Raw genomic sequence first — 16,883 nt, forward strand, 5'->3', positions numbered from 1 at the left:
TTATCATCTATGTTTTTCAAAGTCTCAATACCAAACATTATCAACTGTGCTCAAATGCAAGAAGGGTCTGGGCTGTATGGAGCAGAACCATGGCCAAAGCAAAGGAAGGGCCAGGAGCAGCACTGTAGCAGCTCACACTGTGACCAGCACTGCCAGCTGGGTGGGGAGAGGGGCTTTTCCTCTTGACCATAATGGATTCGGCTGATTAACATGAGATAATTCTAATTGTACCTGATGTTAAAACTGCTTAAAGTCCCCCAGATGAAACAGAGCAATTAGTGCATAAAGTGCCTTGATTTGAAGGAAGCGCAGCAGTTGTACCAAACAGGCTGTAAAACCAACCAAAGGTGTCTTTAATCTTGTTATCTTACACTGGAAGAGCCACAGTTAATGTAGTTTGAACGAGCACTATAAAACATAAGCAGGCAAAAAGCCCATGGAATGCTATTAACATACAGTTTTATCATCTATTTCCTCTCTCTAACCCTCTAAGTTGACTGTGTGAGACACAATAAAACATATATATATATACTGAATTGACTTTGAAAAACATGCCCTGATAATAAACCTCTCATGCTGGCATTTATTGGAGCTCAGGAACTGTTTGTAATTTTGAATTCTAACTACTGTCAATTATAATAAAAAGGCTGAAGCCTTCACCTACTGTTTGATAAATAATGCATGAGAGAATTTTCAACAAAAGGCAAGGAATGGCATATTCAGATCTTTAACACCTGATGTATGTAACAAGCAGTATTCTGCAGGGAGCTGAACAAAGTTTGTTCTCCAGTTGCAGTCTGGTCCAAGAAAGGTGCTTCATAAGTGCCTCTTAGAGAGCTTGGAATTATCCCAAAGGCAGCCAAAACTATTGTGGGTTTTTTTTGTTAACCATGTCTTACCTGACAGTAAGAAGCTGCCCACTAAGGACTTCAAAAAAAAAAAAAAAAAAAAAAAAAAAAAAAAAAAAAAAAAAAAAAATGTGACCATGAAATGCTGTTAAAATAACTGAAAAGAGAAGAAAGTAATTTGAACTTGAACCATGTAATACCCCAATGGGGAAAACATAATAAACATTTCAATAAATTGAAAGCTCTGTAAGGATGGTTACTGTATGGATTGTTTGAACATGTTTCATATGGAAATACAATTTTCAGTCTACTGTTCCTGGGTTTTGTTTGTTGGGTTGTTTTTTTTTTCTTTTTGTAAATAACAGAAGCTGCAGCCCTCAGGCCCTCCTTCGAGCTATGCTACAACACATGAGCACGTCCTTCTCTTTCAGCTCCTCTCCACCATGGATGCAATTAAGCAGGGGACTCCATGGGAAAGGCAGTGGTAGAAAATGCAGATGTCGACAACACATTTTAAAGATAATTAATCTCAGGGATGAGAAGCTAAATGCCTGGAGGATCATCTCAGAGCCCCTGTTGACTGAAGAGAATACACTTCCAAAAGCCACCTTGCTTTGTGATGCTTCAACAGGAGCATTATTGCTTAATAAAAGCATGAAACAAACCCTATCTGGTAGCTTTGCAAATTTATCATATTAATGCATCATGAGCTGCAGAATACTGATAGTGCTTAAGCTGTATTTGAAAGGGTTTTAAAAACGTGATGCAGCAGTCCCTGAGCACCTTGTGCTGAATAGGCAGCCAGCCCTGAGTCAGGCAACCCCTTCAGCAGGCACAAAGGTAAGAGGAATGCTGCTAAAACACAGCCTTGGGATTACCCTGCTGAAAATGCACGGAGGACCTGGAAACTTTGGCTGCATGTGCAGGTTTACAGAAAAATGCAGACACCTGTGCATTCATACTCTAGAAAAAAAAACCCCATGAAATACCAGTTAAATGTTGTGGAAAAGCTGTAACATTTTCTTCTTTCTAAGCCCTTCTCTAAGGGTCTTGCTTTTACAGCAGTAGTGGGGAAAAAATTCCTTTGAGGGAAAAACAAAGGCAAGGATAAGCAGCCTCAAGGACCTTCCCTTTAGAAACATGAACACTAACATTGTAGAGAGGGTGTAAGGTCCTACTGAGAAACAGTCTTTAGATTGAGAAAGCAGCCTTATTTAGAAAACAAACAGACAAACAAAAAACCCCAAACCAAAAACAAGCAAGCAAAACCAAACAAACAAAACCCCAAACCAAACACTGTTTTTCCTTCCCACAGAAGTTCACTCAAGGTAAAAGGCTGATCTCTACTGCAAAGGAGCCCTGAAGACAGCAACAAGGCAATCCAGCTTGCCTACAAGCTTTTTCAGCCAGGTAATTTCCAGCCACCAGGGCAGAAATTAGATTTTTCTATTAAAAGATAAGTAGAAGTTCTGACACTTACAAATATGTAGTATTAATAAAGCTGTTAGACATCCTAAGTTGTAAAGTAGCAGAAAACTGAACTGGCAGCTGTAAAGTTCCCCCATGTATCTGTGGTGTAAAGTAGATAGATGGTCTTTAAACCAGTAATTTTAGGTTTCTAGCAGAAATCACCAGATAAAACTGTGTCTCACATTAAGCTGCAGAGCAGACCAGATGTGTAGCACTTCACTGTTGTGAGTGGCATCATTAAAAATTACTGACCCCAAACCACTCTATCATATAACATAAATGAATGATCACTCTATCATATAACTTCTTCCTTAAGCACCACTGGTGTCCATTGTTTCTGGAACAATTCTTTTGTTCATCCACAATTGTACACATAAGCTTTTTAAAAAAACCCTATAATTTCTGTTCTATGGAGTCACAGACTCATGTCATACCTGTATGGAGCAGTATGTTCATTCTACCTGGACTGAATTTACTGACATGCTTATGATTTTTCAGACATATTAAAATCAGGTCCTGAATAATTTCTATTCCTTAAAACAGTATATTTGAAACTGTTCAGTCAATACATATGCCTACACATTTCCCAGTCATATATTATTGCCAAGCTTGAAAGATTTGTTAACACTGTCATTGTCTCATCTGTGATGTCATTCACCATTGTGGGATAAAAATTAACTTCTTTCCTTTCTGCTCCTCCAGGTCCTCCTGTTTTGAAGACAGACAGTTCACTGGTTTTCATTCAGCTGAAATGCAGTCATTTCTATTCCTTCCAGACCTTTTCATCAGCTGGCCTGCCCTTGCCTTCAACTTCAACATGGTCCTTCTTAATTACAACCCACACAACATGCAGATGTAGGTTTGAGGCAATACCTAAAACCATCTTAAGCCCTTACTTTCTCCCTAAAGGACAACTATCCCACTTTACATCTTTTTCCTCTTTACTGAAGAATATTTTTCTTTTTAATATATGTTTCGTTGTCCAAGTCAACTAGATTTTGATAGCTCTCACTTTCTGATATCTTGATAAAAGCCTCCTTTCTTGATTGACCACTTTCTCCATTTCTAACCTACATACCAAGTGTTTGTCAAGAATCTAATTTATCTAGCTGGTTCATTTTAGCATCTCAATTTAAAAATAAATAGCACAATAGCAAGGGTGCAAGGTCATTTTATTACCTAAAATAGCACTATTTTAACTAGCAAAAACTATTAAACATCATAGTGATTCACTACTGACTGATGAATATAAATTCAGAGTTAATACTGACATTCATAATCCCACAACTTTGCAAATAACAGCTCTCCTCTACTGTGCTAAAGAACATTCCAGACACTGAAGTCTGCTTGCGCCATTCCTTTCGATATTGTAGTTTTCCATCCAGTTCAGACAAAAAAAAGCATCCTGAATTTTTAATGATTTTTACCTGAAGGATGCTGACCCCACACACCTACAATACATATAACTAAATCTCAAGAGTGTCCTATATTAATATAACAACATCCTCAAAACAAATAGCACTTTTCTAAGTAGAAAAATATGCATACAAAGGACTCAGGTTCTTGACCAATTCTCCAAAGCTTTTTTGAGTAGCACTAAATGAATAATTAAAACTCAAAACCATTTTCTATAATGTTTTATTTGAGTCAGGGCTAACAGAGAGTGTGCCATCTTGCCTCTGGTAACCACAATCTGCAATTGCAAAGCCTCCAGTCAGAACAGTCTTTAATAAGGAACCATCCTTAACTATGCTTCGAATGAGAAAACAGCATTCAAAGTGATTTAAAAGTAACTACACGAGGTAATTTTGAGATTACCTGGAGAACTCACCATACAACAAGCTGGCTTTTACTGAAACTCCTTTACACTTGCAAGGGAGTGCTAGCACTCCTCTTCTAGAAACTTTAGTTCCCATTTTCTTCTCTAAAGCTGTAATTCCTGTGTAGCTAAAAATAATGACCTATATATCAGAAGCTGAGAGAGTTAACACAAATCAAATAAGCATTAGCTAATCCAATCCAAGATGTTGCATAAAGTGAATTTTATTTCAACCCAAGGATCAAAATGACACTCCAACAGGACAACACAAACACTCTGAGACCCCTGAGAGCAACTGCTTAAACTCATGAACAAAATACTTCCCTCATTCTCCAGGGAGCAAGCTGCACGGAGAGGCTTCAAGGAAGATCATTACTAGAAGTGCAATGATCTTCAATGAGAATTATTTCAGTAGTAAGTACCTTGTTCTTTTTCTTTTTGATCCAGTACTTGTACTCTCATCTACCTCACAATTGAAAAATGGTTCGTCGCGATTTGTAATGAGGGGCAAAGATGAACTATTTCCAGTTGTTCTCTTTAATCCAGAGCATAAACTTCTCTGAATATTCCTGAAATCTTAACTACCACAAAGAGTGTAATATTCAAAACTATAGCACAAAATAGCCAAAACTTCCCCTAGGACATCCCTGATAATTGAGCATATCAGAAGTTTGTCTCTCTATGTAAGATCTTGATCCAGAGGTTCTCAAGATAGCAAAAGATTCAAAAAATTAAAACAATTATCATTACCAACAAACCATCCTATTTGCTAATAGGGCAAGTTTTAGTGTATACCCAGAATTAAATAATAAATACGTTCTGAAGACATCTCTGAGTCCCATCTAGTCCAAGGTCCCTCACAAAACGGAGCCAGCCTCAGAAAGCAGGAGTAACCTTAATTTAAGGTTCAGCAATTCATAGTTTTGCACAATGTTTGCTTTAAGTATAACAGAAATAATTTATTTGAAGTTTACTGGAAAACAGAACAAAACCACCAAAACTGAATCTCATCCAGAAAGCTAATTCCCCATAGCACCTAGAAAATTAAATAATGGCTTCAGCTGGAAGGGGCCTTAAAGATCATCCAGTTCCACAACCCCTGCATGGGCAGGGACACCTCCCAGTGAACCACATTGCTCAAAGCCCCATCCAAACTGGCCTTGAACACTTCCAGGGATGAGGCATCCACAGCCTCCCTGGGCAGCCTCTGGGCCAGTGTCTCACCAACCACACACTGAAGAATTTCCTCCTAATGTCTAACATCAGTCCCTCCACTTCCAGCTAAAAACCATGACCCCTAGTCCTATCACTCCATGCGCTTGTAAAAACTGCTTCCCAGCTTTCTTATAGGCCCCTTCAGGTACTGGAAGGCCACTAAAAGGTCTCCTTGGAGCCTTTTTTTCTCCAGGATGAACAATCCCAACTTTCTCAGCCTGTCTCCATAGGAGAGGTGCTCCAGCCCTCTGATCATTTTTGTGGCCCTCCATTACACTTGCTCGAAGAGCTCCATGTCCTTCCTTTGTTTAGGGCTCCAGAACTGTACACAGTGCTCCAGATGGGGTCTCAGGAGAGCAGAAGTAGAGGGGGAGAATCACCTCCCTTGACCAGCCCAGAGACTCGTGTTGACCTTCTCATCAACTAAACCCTCAAGTCCTTCTCCTCAAGGCTGTTCTCAATTCATTCTCCATCCAGCCTGCATTTCTGCTTGGGATTGCCCCAACCAGATGCAGGACCTTGTACTTGGCCTTGTTGAATTTCATGAGGTCTGCATGGACCCACCTCTCAAACCTGTCAAGGTCCCTTGGGATGGCATCCCTTCCCTCCAGCAAGTCAGCCACACCACACAGCTTTGGGTTGCCAGTAGACGTGCTGAGGGTGCTCTCAATCCCACTTCCCATGTCTCAAAAAAAGATGTTGAATAGCATTGGTCACAGTACCAATCCCAGCAGAACACCACTCATCCCCGTTTTCCATTTGGACATAAAGCCATTGACCACTACTCTTTGAGTGTGACCACACAGCTGCCTGGTCCATCCATCAAATCCATATCCTTCCAATTCTGAGACCAGGATATTGTGTGGGACAGTGGCAAACACTTTGCACAAGTCCAGGTAGGTGACATAAGTTGCTCTTCCTGTATCAAACAACACAGTGGCCAGGTCATAGAAGGCCACCAAATTTTTCAGGCACAATTTGCCCTTGGTGAAGCCAAGCTGGTTGGCATCAACCTCCTCCGCTTTTCTTTTTTTCTTTTTTGCCAGATTTTTCACTGGTCTCATGCAAAGTAAAATACTGACCCCTCTGTGTTCCACCGCTGTCGGATCCATCAGGGTCCTAAAGACCTTCTCTTTAGGTCCCCGCACTTGTATCAAAACTATCTTGGTCCACTGAAACAATGACAAGAATATAAGAGAATTTTCTAACATCTAGTTCTTACATTCATCATTTACCTGCTCGACTCTAAGCCTTCTTACCTGACAAGAAAAGCACCTACACTCTTCAAGGCAATTTACCCTTTCTTGAAATAGAAATTTGTTCTGGTCTCATAAAATTCCTATTGTTGCATTTGATAATGATTCTTGGGACAGCTGATAGAGATCAAATAAGCCTTAGCCTTAATTGGCTGTATCTGAATCCAAAAGAAGAAAATTTTTATCTCTGGCAACAAAGTGCATAAGTCAGGACAGAAAAAAAGGAATAACCTAACCTAAAAGTTCATAATTAAGCTGAGGCACACTAGCCAATTTTCCTCCATTTTGGACAATTTCCAATTTGGAAATTTGAGGACAGCACTTGAACCAGAGCATTTAGAAAATCCTTGAGTGTGAATAGTCTTGCCAGAAGAATAAACCAAGTGAGCTACAATTAAGTCTCCCCTGATACCCTGCAATTGCACCGTGCTGCACACTTCCCACCTACAAGCCGAGGAGCAGGCTTGGAACCCCCCTTCCTATGCTACTGAAAAAACTTTCCTGGATTGCACATTGTTCCCAGTGGATTTTCCATGGCCCAAGCTGACTTCCTTTCTCTAACCAACACCCTCCTAAATGGCGCAAGAACACCTTGAATGATCCAGAACAGTGTCTGCCAGGGCTGTGGACACTAAGCTGTGGGTTTTCCTTTGTGGGTGGCCTTGGGACCTAACTGTATCTGCAGAGCTACATCTAGACTCAACCTAATCCAGCCAATGGAACAGATGTTTGCCTTCATGATGCCTTAGGGAAGCATCACAAGGAAACACCCAGGCTACCAAATCTGTGGGAAGATAGGGCTGAACTATGCATCATCCTGCAATGTGGCAAGTTCAGTCTGCAGCTACATGGCATCCACAAATTCATACAAATCCACTTGTTAAAATTGTCTAAAAAAATCTGAAAGAGTAAGTCCTTCTACGTGCAGCTACTTAATCTGGCAGATATTAGAGCTAACATATCAACTTTCTTCCTATATAAAACTGTAAAGCCAGAATAAACTCCATACTGCATGTCCTAATTTGACAATGTTATTATGTGCCAAGGCTTGATCCAGATCACATTGTATTGCTGGCTAATGTAATGTTACACAGAGCCAGCAGTAACACTCACGGATTAGTATCAGCACATGAATACAGCATAAGACCACTGATGCTCAATATTACAGTCACATTAGCCACCTGGATTGCAGTCACTGGTATCACCAGACTGGACTGCAATCCTCCACTGACAAGTATCAAGACTTATTAAAGCTTTCTCAGATGTAACCAAGAGGGCATGGCCTTAAATTGTGCCGGGGGAAGTTCAGATTGGATATTAGAAAGAATTTTTTCACGGAAAGGGTGATCAGACATTGGAACGGGCTGCCTGGGGAGGTGGTGGACTCTTCGTCCCTGGAGACATTTAAAAAGCGACTCGATATGGCACTCAGTGCCATGGCCTAGTGACTGCGGCGGTAGTTGTTCAAGGGTTGGACTCGATGATCTCTGAGGTCCCTTCCAACCCAGCCTATTCTATGATTCTATGATTCTATGATAAGAAAGCAGCACTACCTTTAAAGTAAGAACAATAAGTTTTATAATTGAAGAAAAGTTGCTGGTTCAGAAGCAAAGTTGATTTGAACTCCATTTTCCCTTGTACAGAAAGAGAGTATTTAATGCAAAGATTTATTTATTGGCTGCAAGACTTGGACTTTACGGGACGCATCACTAACATACCATATCTCCATTGCTATGGAAACCAGATTTAAGTTTGTTGAAGATGTATCTGAAAAGGAATACTTTTCACAGCTGGTAAAAAGCATTCACAAATACTTCAGGAAGCTCTAAGATAGTCTAAAGATGTGAGAAAAATCTATATGCAGATACACAGGCAATACAGATAGTTGCAGAATTCAGGCTGTCAATCCCCTGAAGCACTTTCTCCTTGGAAACATTTCACATGAATGATAAACACGAGTAAGTGATTAATTTGATTTTTGTCCACTATGGAAATCCACTTGTTAGCGGCTGCAAAAGAAATACTGCATCTAGTGAAAATTAAATGCAAAGAGTCCACAAGCTCCCCTTTAGGAAGAAACGAGGAAAAATCAAGACAAAGTTACAGTCCATTACAGCTTGGCCTCTTTCATTCCCACAAGTATGCAAATATCCAAGACTTGAGAGACTTCTTTTCTCAGAATAACCTCGCTGATTTTTGAATGATAGCAAGTAACAGATGAAAATATGTTGGTTTATTATTACAGATAGAGAGGCTCATAAAGACAATAACTTAGAAGAACATATAACTATAAATTTTAACACCTCTATGCAACATGCTAGCATCTCTACATATTATATGAACACCAAGTCCTCCCTCCTGTGGCAAGAAACCTAGAGCTAAGGTTTAAAGTTCTGCTCTATTTTAGTCCTGGTAATCCCCCTGGAACATCTTTAAGTCTTGTTCAGGTGCTGAGTACACGAGGCTTTGGCTAATCTCATTTATAATTTATATTATCTCCACTGAGTGTCAGCTGACTCACCTCACTCCTGGTAAACAAAGCACCAAGGCAACAACTCCAAGGAGGGAGCCTTATGCAGAGTTGTAAAGACTTTATAGGCCTACAGACACGTGAACCTGCATGCTCCACAAACAATCCTTCAATGGAAACAGTTTAGACAGTTTCCTTCCAAAAGTGATGAGGCTGCACTAGGACACTTCACTACTGTGTGATGGGTGGTACCTCCCTTCCTGCCCAGTGCTGCTTTTCCTAAAAAAAATGTGGAAAGCAGAAGCTTGACATGCACTGTTTTAATTGTCAGTATAAAAAATATACAGCTAAAATGAGTTTTAGTTACATGTACATGACTTTACAAAATTTTATAGACTAGTATTCTAACTTACGGTGGTTTGTATATTTGCCACACACATGTAAAGAGAGTTATGGGGTATACAGGACACTATTGTACTGAAATTCCTTTGACACCTCTCATCTCAGCCTATTCCCCCTCCTAAGACTTTAAGAGGGACAAATGCCAAGATTAATTGCTGCAGATTTTAGTTCCACTAATTAGCACTCAGCAACTGTTAAAATGCAACACCTTAAGATGTAAAATAACACACTTCTCACAACTAAATCTGGGTGTTGAAAAAACACACTGGGTTTTAGTAACTTAAGTTGACCTGCAGTGGACTTTTTTAAAAAATATATTAAAATAGTATTTTAAAGCAATTATGCAGAATCACAGAATTACCTTTGTTGAAAAGGACTTTCAAGATCATTGAGTCTAATCATTAAACTACACTGACAAGATCTTAATTAAGCCACATCCCTAAGCACTAGGTCTATACCAATCAAATACCCCCAGGGGTGGTGACTCTGCCACTGCCCTGGGCAGCCTGTTCCAATGCCTGGTAATGTTTTCAGTGAAGAAATTCTGCCTGCCATCCAATCTAAACCTCCCCTGCTGCAACATGAGGCCATTTATTCTTTCATGTCACTTGTAACTTCACTGAACAGAACAATCCTCTCCCCTTAACAACCTCCTCTAAAGTAGTTGTAGAGACCAGTAAGGACTCTCTTTCTCTAGGCTGAACAACCCCAGCCCCCTCAGCCGCCCCTTCTAAGATGTGTGCTCCAAACACTTCATCACCTTTGCTGCCCTTCTTTGGACATGCTCCAGTAGGTCCCTGATTTTCTGTAGTGAGGGGCCTCAAACTCAAGTGAGGGCGCCAAGACAGTACCCAAGGTGTATATAAGACGTAAGATCACCTCCCTGTTCTTTATACAGGCCACATTATTCTTTATACAGACCAGGATGCCATTGGCCCCCTTAGCTGCACTGCTGGCTCATGTTCACCCAGCTCCCTCAGCACCCCCAGGTCCCCCTCTGCTGGGCAGCTCTCCAGCCACTCCTCCCCAAACCTGTAGCACTGCTGGGGGCTGTTGTGGCCAAAGTGCAGGACCTGACATTTGGCTTTATTGGAGCTCATGCAGTTTTCCTTGGCACGCTGATCAAGCCTGTCTGGATCCCTCTGTAGAGCCTCCCTGCCCTCAGGCAGGTGAACATGTCCACCCAGCTTAGTGTCATCTGCAAATTTATTACGGGTGCTCTTGTTCCCTTGTCCACATCATAGATAAAGATGTTAAACAGGAATGACCCCAGCTTTGAGCCCTGGGGGACACCACTCATGACAGGCTACCAACTGGATTTAACTCCATTGACCACAACTCTCTGGGCTCGGCATCCCAAGCATTTTTTAACCCAGCAAAGTATATACCCATCCAAGCCAAAGTAGTCAATTTCTCTGAGAATGCTGTGGTAAACTGTGTGAAATGCCTTGCTAAAGTCAAGATAGAAAACATCCACAGCCTTTTTCTCATCAGATAAGGAGGTTGCCCTGTCATAAGAGGAGATGAGGTTTGTCAAACAGGACCTGCCTTTCATAAACCCAGGCTGACTGGGCCTGATCACCTGCTTATTCTTCACGTGCTGTATAACAGTACTCAGTATTATCTGCTCCATCAGCTTCCCCAGCACTGCATACAAATTGACAGGACTGTAATTTCTTGGATTATCTTTCCATCCCTTCTTATATATGGGTGTCACATTGTCTGACTTGCAATCTGTTGGCTACCTTAGTGGCACTTTCGAAACTGAGCTGCAAAACTAAAATATTCTCAGATTAAGGAATTTCAAAACAGTAACATTGTCAGAGACATTATATCTGTATGAAAGATGTACTTGAAGAAATTAAGATGCAGAAACATCCTTCCTATTAATTCTTCCTTACTCTGGAACAGATGAGTACAAAAAGACCATAGAGCCACAATTCCTTACAAGTGTTGTTCTCCATACACCTTCGGTTCAACCACAACAGCCTTCTGCATATGAAAATGCTATTTTAACTTAATCCATTTTTCCCCCTAGCCAAAATGTCTTGAATCAGCTTGACTGAAATCAGTATTGGATCCACAAAGCAAATGGATTGGAGGACCTTTAATCTTTAAGGCTCATTAGTTCAATTTCAGCCCATGCTGGCAGTCACTGAAAATTTTATTAAGTCCTAGCTGGGTGGAAGCCATCACACAGAGTTCACAGAAAATGTACTGGTACACTTGAGTCCATCTCAGAAGCAAGGTTACAGATTTTATGCCTCTAGAGACATTTTCTTCAATCCCTATCAACTGCCCCAGAAAAACAAGTTGAAGTAGTTTGGTATGGCATGGAAATTTTCAGTGACATTGTCAATATACCTTGGTAATCAGGTCTATTCTTCCAGCATTACATGCAATTAAGCAGAAAATAATTTCTCCAATAGTACCAGGAAAAAAAAAACAAACAAAAAACCCAAACCACAAAAAAACCCATAAACCCACAGCCTAGTTTTCTGCATATTTGTGCTATATTTTGCATTTAATCCCTTATGACAATGAGTTATTGATAGGTATTTCTAGTCATCACACATCTTTCGCCTTCTCAGGAAGTCAGGCTGACAAATAAATGCTGCCAAGATAGCAAAAGATGAAAAGATACCAAAATAATACCAGAGCCTCCTACTGCTATGAAAACTCATTCCTGCATTTACTTGTGTTTGTATAAGTACCCAACATCTCCAATGAGGATTACAGAGAGATATGTAGACAGAGGTTCATATGATTCGTGGAGATGGTCCAGTTATTTATAATCACTCTATACATTCATAAGAGCAGATAGAGAAAGGAAAAAAAACCAAAAACCAGAACATTTCCAGATTTACCTAGAACAGGCAAGAACAGAAACAAAATGCAAAATGTCATTATTATGAATGCATTATCAAGACACCAGATATAACTTATATGTAAAAGAGTAACTGTTAAAATTTGAATATTACTTGTCCATATTCCATTAACTTAGTAGCTACTCTGAACTAAAAGACAAAGGCAAACATCAAGCAGATGGTAACAAGTAGAGATATGGTAACAGAGGTAGAGATACTGTCTGTGTACCCCAGCTGTACATTAAGTCATTTAACATCCTCCAACCCTGCAGCCTGCCTGCTCCTCCCCCAACCTCTGCCTTTTGTTCCACAGTCCATTTTAATCAGTCGTATCTAATAAATCTCACTTTTGCCTCTTTTAGAAGTAATTTCCCAATAGTCTACTTCCCATTAAAACCATTTTAATAAAAATCCAAAGCATTTTTTACTTTCAGTAAGCTCATGTTAAGAATAAAAACCAAAACAGGCAGCTGTGTATGAAGGCTGCTCCAAAAATGGGGAACAATGTCAGTGAAAAGCTAGGAAGTATGGATAAATCCAGTTCGTTCTGTCTTTAAATCAAGTTAAAACCAAGTCTCAAATTCCGTAATAAAAGAAAATCCACAGGTGAAAATAACTCCCTGACTATAAAGAAAAACCTGTGCATCTAGAAGAATTAAATTTTGCTGCTAATATGGTGTAAAGTATTATCACCTCTTCAATTAAACAGAGGAAAAGTGAAAAAAAAAAATCATTGTTACCTTACGAAATGTAATGTTCACCCCTTTTAGGATTCATTGCAGGAACACAGCTATAATGTAACATATTGCACTCCCATGGCAAATGTAGGATAATGGTGAGATCAGGCCCAGCCAGCATGGGTTCATAAACAGCAGGTCCTGCTTGAGCAACCTGATCTCCTTTTATGCCAGGTGACCCAAATACTGGATCAGGGAAAGGCTGTGGATGATGTCTATCTGGACTTTAGTAAGGCCTTTGACACCATCCCCCACAGCATTCTCCTTGAAAATTTGTGGCCTATGGAACACAGAGGTGGACTGTTCTGTGGATTAAAAACAACATCGATGGTCGGGCCCAACGAGTTGTGATGAATGGAGTTAAGCCCAGTGGCCAGTCACAAGTGGTGTCCCCCCGAGTCTCAGTACTGGGGCCAGTTCTGTTTAGTATTTTTATCAATGATCTGATGAGGCGATCAAGTGCACCTCAGCAAGTTTGCAGATGACTCTAAATTGAGCGGGAGAGTGTTGATCTACTCAAGGGTAGGAAGGCACTGCAGAGATCTGGACAGGTTAGATCAGGGGGCTGAGGTCAGTGGTCTGAGGTTTAACAAGACCAAGTGTCAGGTCCTGCACTTTGCAACGTTACAGGATCGGGGAGGAGTGTCTGGGAAGCAGCCCAGTGGAGAAGGACCTGGGAGTACTGGTGGATGTCAGCCTGAACGTGAGCCAGCAGTGTACCCAGATGGCCAAGAAGGCCAGTGGCATCCTGGCCTGTAACCAAAACAGTGAGTCCAGCAGGACTAGGGAAGTGATCGTGCCCCTATACTCAGCCCTAGTGAGGCCACAGCTTGATTATTGTGTTCAGTTTTTGGAGCCACAGTATAGGAAAGACATTGAGGTCCTGGGAGTGTGTCTAAAGAGCTGTGAGGCTGGTGAGGGGTCTGGAGGGTGTATGAGGAGTAACTGAAGGAACTGGGGTTATTTAGCCTGAAGAAGAGAAGGCTCAGGGGAGACATTATTGCCAGAATACAATTAAGATGTGCTCTGGATGAAACATTGCAAGTTAACACAGAGGTGTTAACTCAGTTGTTTTGAGATCTTCACTCTTAAAAAAAAAAAAAAAAAAAAAAAGAGAGATTTTCATTCTAAAACCTTAAAAAACACAGTCCAACATCAGCAACAGACCTTTAACAGGTGCAGCGCAAGGAACTAAAATAAACCAGTTACTAGTGACCTAGAGACATATTTGTATATATAAGAATATAAACAGGCAACTTTCTCTGCATCTATTGACAATTCCAACACAAAGTTTGGTCATCACAGAATCATAGAATCATAGCATATCATCCATATGTCTATTACTGTAGTTTTGCTATAACTTTTAAGAATCATATATTGCTAACTTTGACACTAAATAACAAATTATTTGAAAATATTTTTGATAAACTATTCTACTGACTTCAGACACACACCTTTACCCAGCCACACCAAAAACTAATGCAAAGACTGGCCCAAACTTGAACCTCTGGCAACATCACACCAACATAAGAAGTAAGATGGTGAAAAACAAGCCAATAAAGTAGACGCAAGGCAGGTAAACTACTGATGTATTACCAATAATCGTGGTCTAAAGACTGGTTAAAACTGAATGCATATTCACATGAGTTATAAAGTCAAACACCAAAGCCATCAACATATACAATTTTCAGGAAGAAATGACACCTTTTAACATTTTAGATTGCTGTCACCTTTCTACCCGCAGTCCCTTGTTACCAGGTTTTCTGAGATCAATCCATAAAACTGAAGCACAGGGCTCCTCCCTGCTGAGTGGGATGCTCCAGTGCCCCACAAATGCCTCTACCCCTCTTATCAGCAGCCCCAGGGTAACCACAGGGGTGGCAGGAAAACAGAACTGCACTCACCGTTCCGACTTTCTTCATCAATAGGAACTATTGTGGCTGGAGGACCTGTTCTGGCCAACTTGCAATCTATAAAGATGGAAAGAGAAGTTATTTCTAATTCCAGAAGAAAGATCTGTGGGAGTTGTTACTGTTTTTTTAAAAAACAAGTCATTATATTTGGCATACTGAAGACAATATTCACTTATATATGATGTACATACAAGCTACAACTGCTAGCTAAACTATGCTCACAGAGGATCAAAATCTGAGCTGCTTTCTTCTCAGATAAACTTTATAAAGCAAAGGAGAACTTTTTAAGTAAGGATTTAACATCTCAGATGCTGATCTGTATTTAAAACAAACATTTAAAGAGCAAAACCTTCACGTTTTTTTGTGTTATGTCTTAGATGAGCCTTCCTTTCCAGATCATGAACACCCCCATCCCCCAAATTGTAGTCATAAACCACCACTGTACAGCTTGATGACTACACTGTAAACCTGTTTCTGTCTTGCTCTAGAGATACCACGAGGGATTCCCTTAAGCAGAAATTCTTCAGGACAGAGATAACAGGATGGTAATTTAACCCAAAGAAATAACAGAGGAATGATTAAAAGATATAAATTATAATTAAAGCTTCACAACAGAAACAAGCATAATTTAACTTAATTGCAACAAAAGGATCTAGGTTAAAGAAAATTAACAGAATTGTAATAATGTTCTAAGGAAAGGAAAAATGAAAAACAGACAAGCAATGTTCAGGAAGTTACATTTTGACACCTTACCCTCATATTGCCAGTCTGGAGTCAAAAGTTTAGAGTCATCAATGGAAGCAGAGCAGAATAACGAAAGAAAATAAGATTTTGTTGGTTTACTCAAAAGATAGGTTCAAAGACATAAAGCAATACATGCAGAGCTAGCAAATGCATAGGTGTAGTCTTAAAATATAGGAAAGCACATATACTATATGTGATGACTGTAGTTTGTGAATGATTTGGTTTTCTACATTAAATAGAAATATTACCTCTTTAAAGCACACAGAAACAAAAGTTAATTAAGAAGCATTTCTCATTTTCAAAGAGCCTCTCAGTACCACTGAAATAGTGTGATAAGAGACAACCATTCTCTTTCTCATTTCACCACAGAGAACTGCATATGAGATTGCAGTTAACATTTTTAAAGTCATTTAGATCCTCCTCTCATCCTACTGACATGGTCCCAGTTGCAAGGATGGCTACCACCCATTTTTTAAGAATCAACATATTCTAATTGGATTCTAGCCAAGGAAAGAAATGCTGGAATATCAGTTTATTTCAGTTGAGAGGTCTAAACACTTTGCACAAATATCCCAGCAGAAAATAATCTATAAATTAAACACAAGAGCAAGCTGAGGTAAAATGCTATTTCCCAGCATCCTATAAAAATTACACATTCATCAACATAAAAAGAACTGCACTGCAGCTAATTGCAGACTATAACTAACCCAGCACAAACAAGACCTACGAAGGAAGATCAAAACAGCAAAGCATTTATTCAGATCTCCATTTAAGGGAAGCCTCCAAAGTACATCTCAGTGGCATAGCAATTTCCTCTAGCAACAGCTTTGCTGTTCAGCTCAGGAGTTTCATCACACAACCAAACTTCTCAACACCAAGGGTAAGGATAGCACAACACACCCTAAGGCTGTTAATGTTTATGAACAGCCTGACTGACATCTGAATTAACACTAATTTTTAAAGTCCACCAATTATTTGGGGTTTTTTAAAGACAAATAGGCAAAGCTTGCTCTGAAGGAAAGTTACAGAGCTTGTATGGGTGCTCATTCACTCACCTTCCTTCCATCACTGACACAGCTTGTAGTTTCACAAACCCACTTGGTCTGCTATGCTAAGTAGTCTAAATAAAACTGTTTAATGAA

The 16,883-nt window shown here is 40.0% G+C and overlaps 1 protein-coding gene across 3 annotated transcripts in view; it reads right to left on the reverse strand.

Annotated features, from left to right (window-relative positions):
• The window catches only part of PCDH15 (protocadherin related 15), a 344,988-nt gene that overhangs the window by 256,061 nt on the left and 72,044 nt on the right, over positions 1–16,883 (reverse strand). For 2 of the 3 annotated variants that reach the window (XM_071748908.1, XM_071748907.1), the window contains exons 3-4: positions 15,751–15,765; positions 14,989–15,054 (exon numbers count right to left, since the gene is read on the reverse strand). In XM_071748908.1, the coding sequence (XP_071605009.1) occupies positions 14,989–15,054; positions 15,751–15,765 (81 nt within the window). The remainder of the gene's footprint in view (positions 1–14,988; positions 15,055–15,750; positions 15,766–16,883) is intronic. The other variant, XM_071748909.1, reaches the window with a different exon arrangement.

The sequence above is a fragment of the Heliangelus exortis genome, chromosome 7, assembly GCF_036169615.1.
Source record: "Heliangelus exortis chromosome 7, bHelExo1.hap1, whole genome shotgun sequence".
Taxonomy (NCBI): domain Eukaryota; kingdom Metazoa; phylum Chordata; class Aves; order Apodiformes; family Trochilidae; genus Heliangelus; species Heliangelus exortis.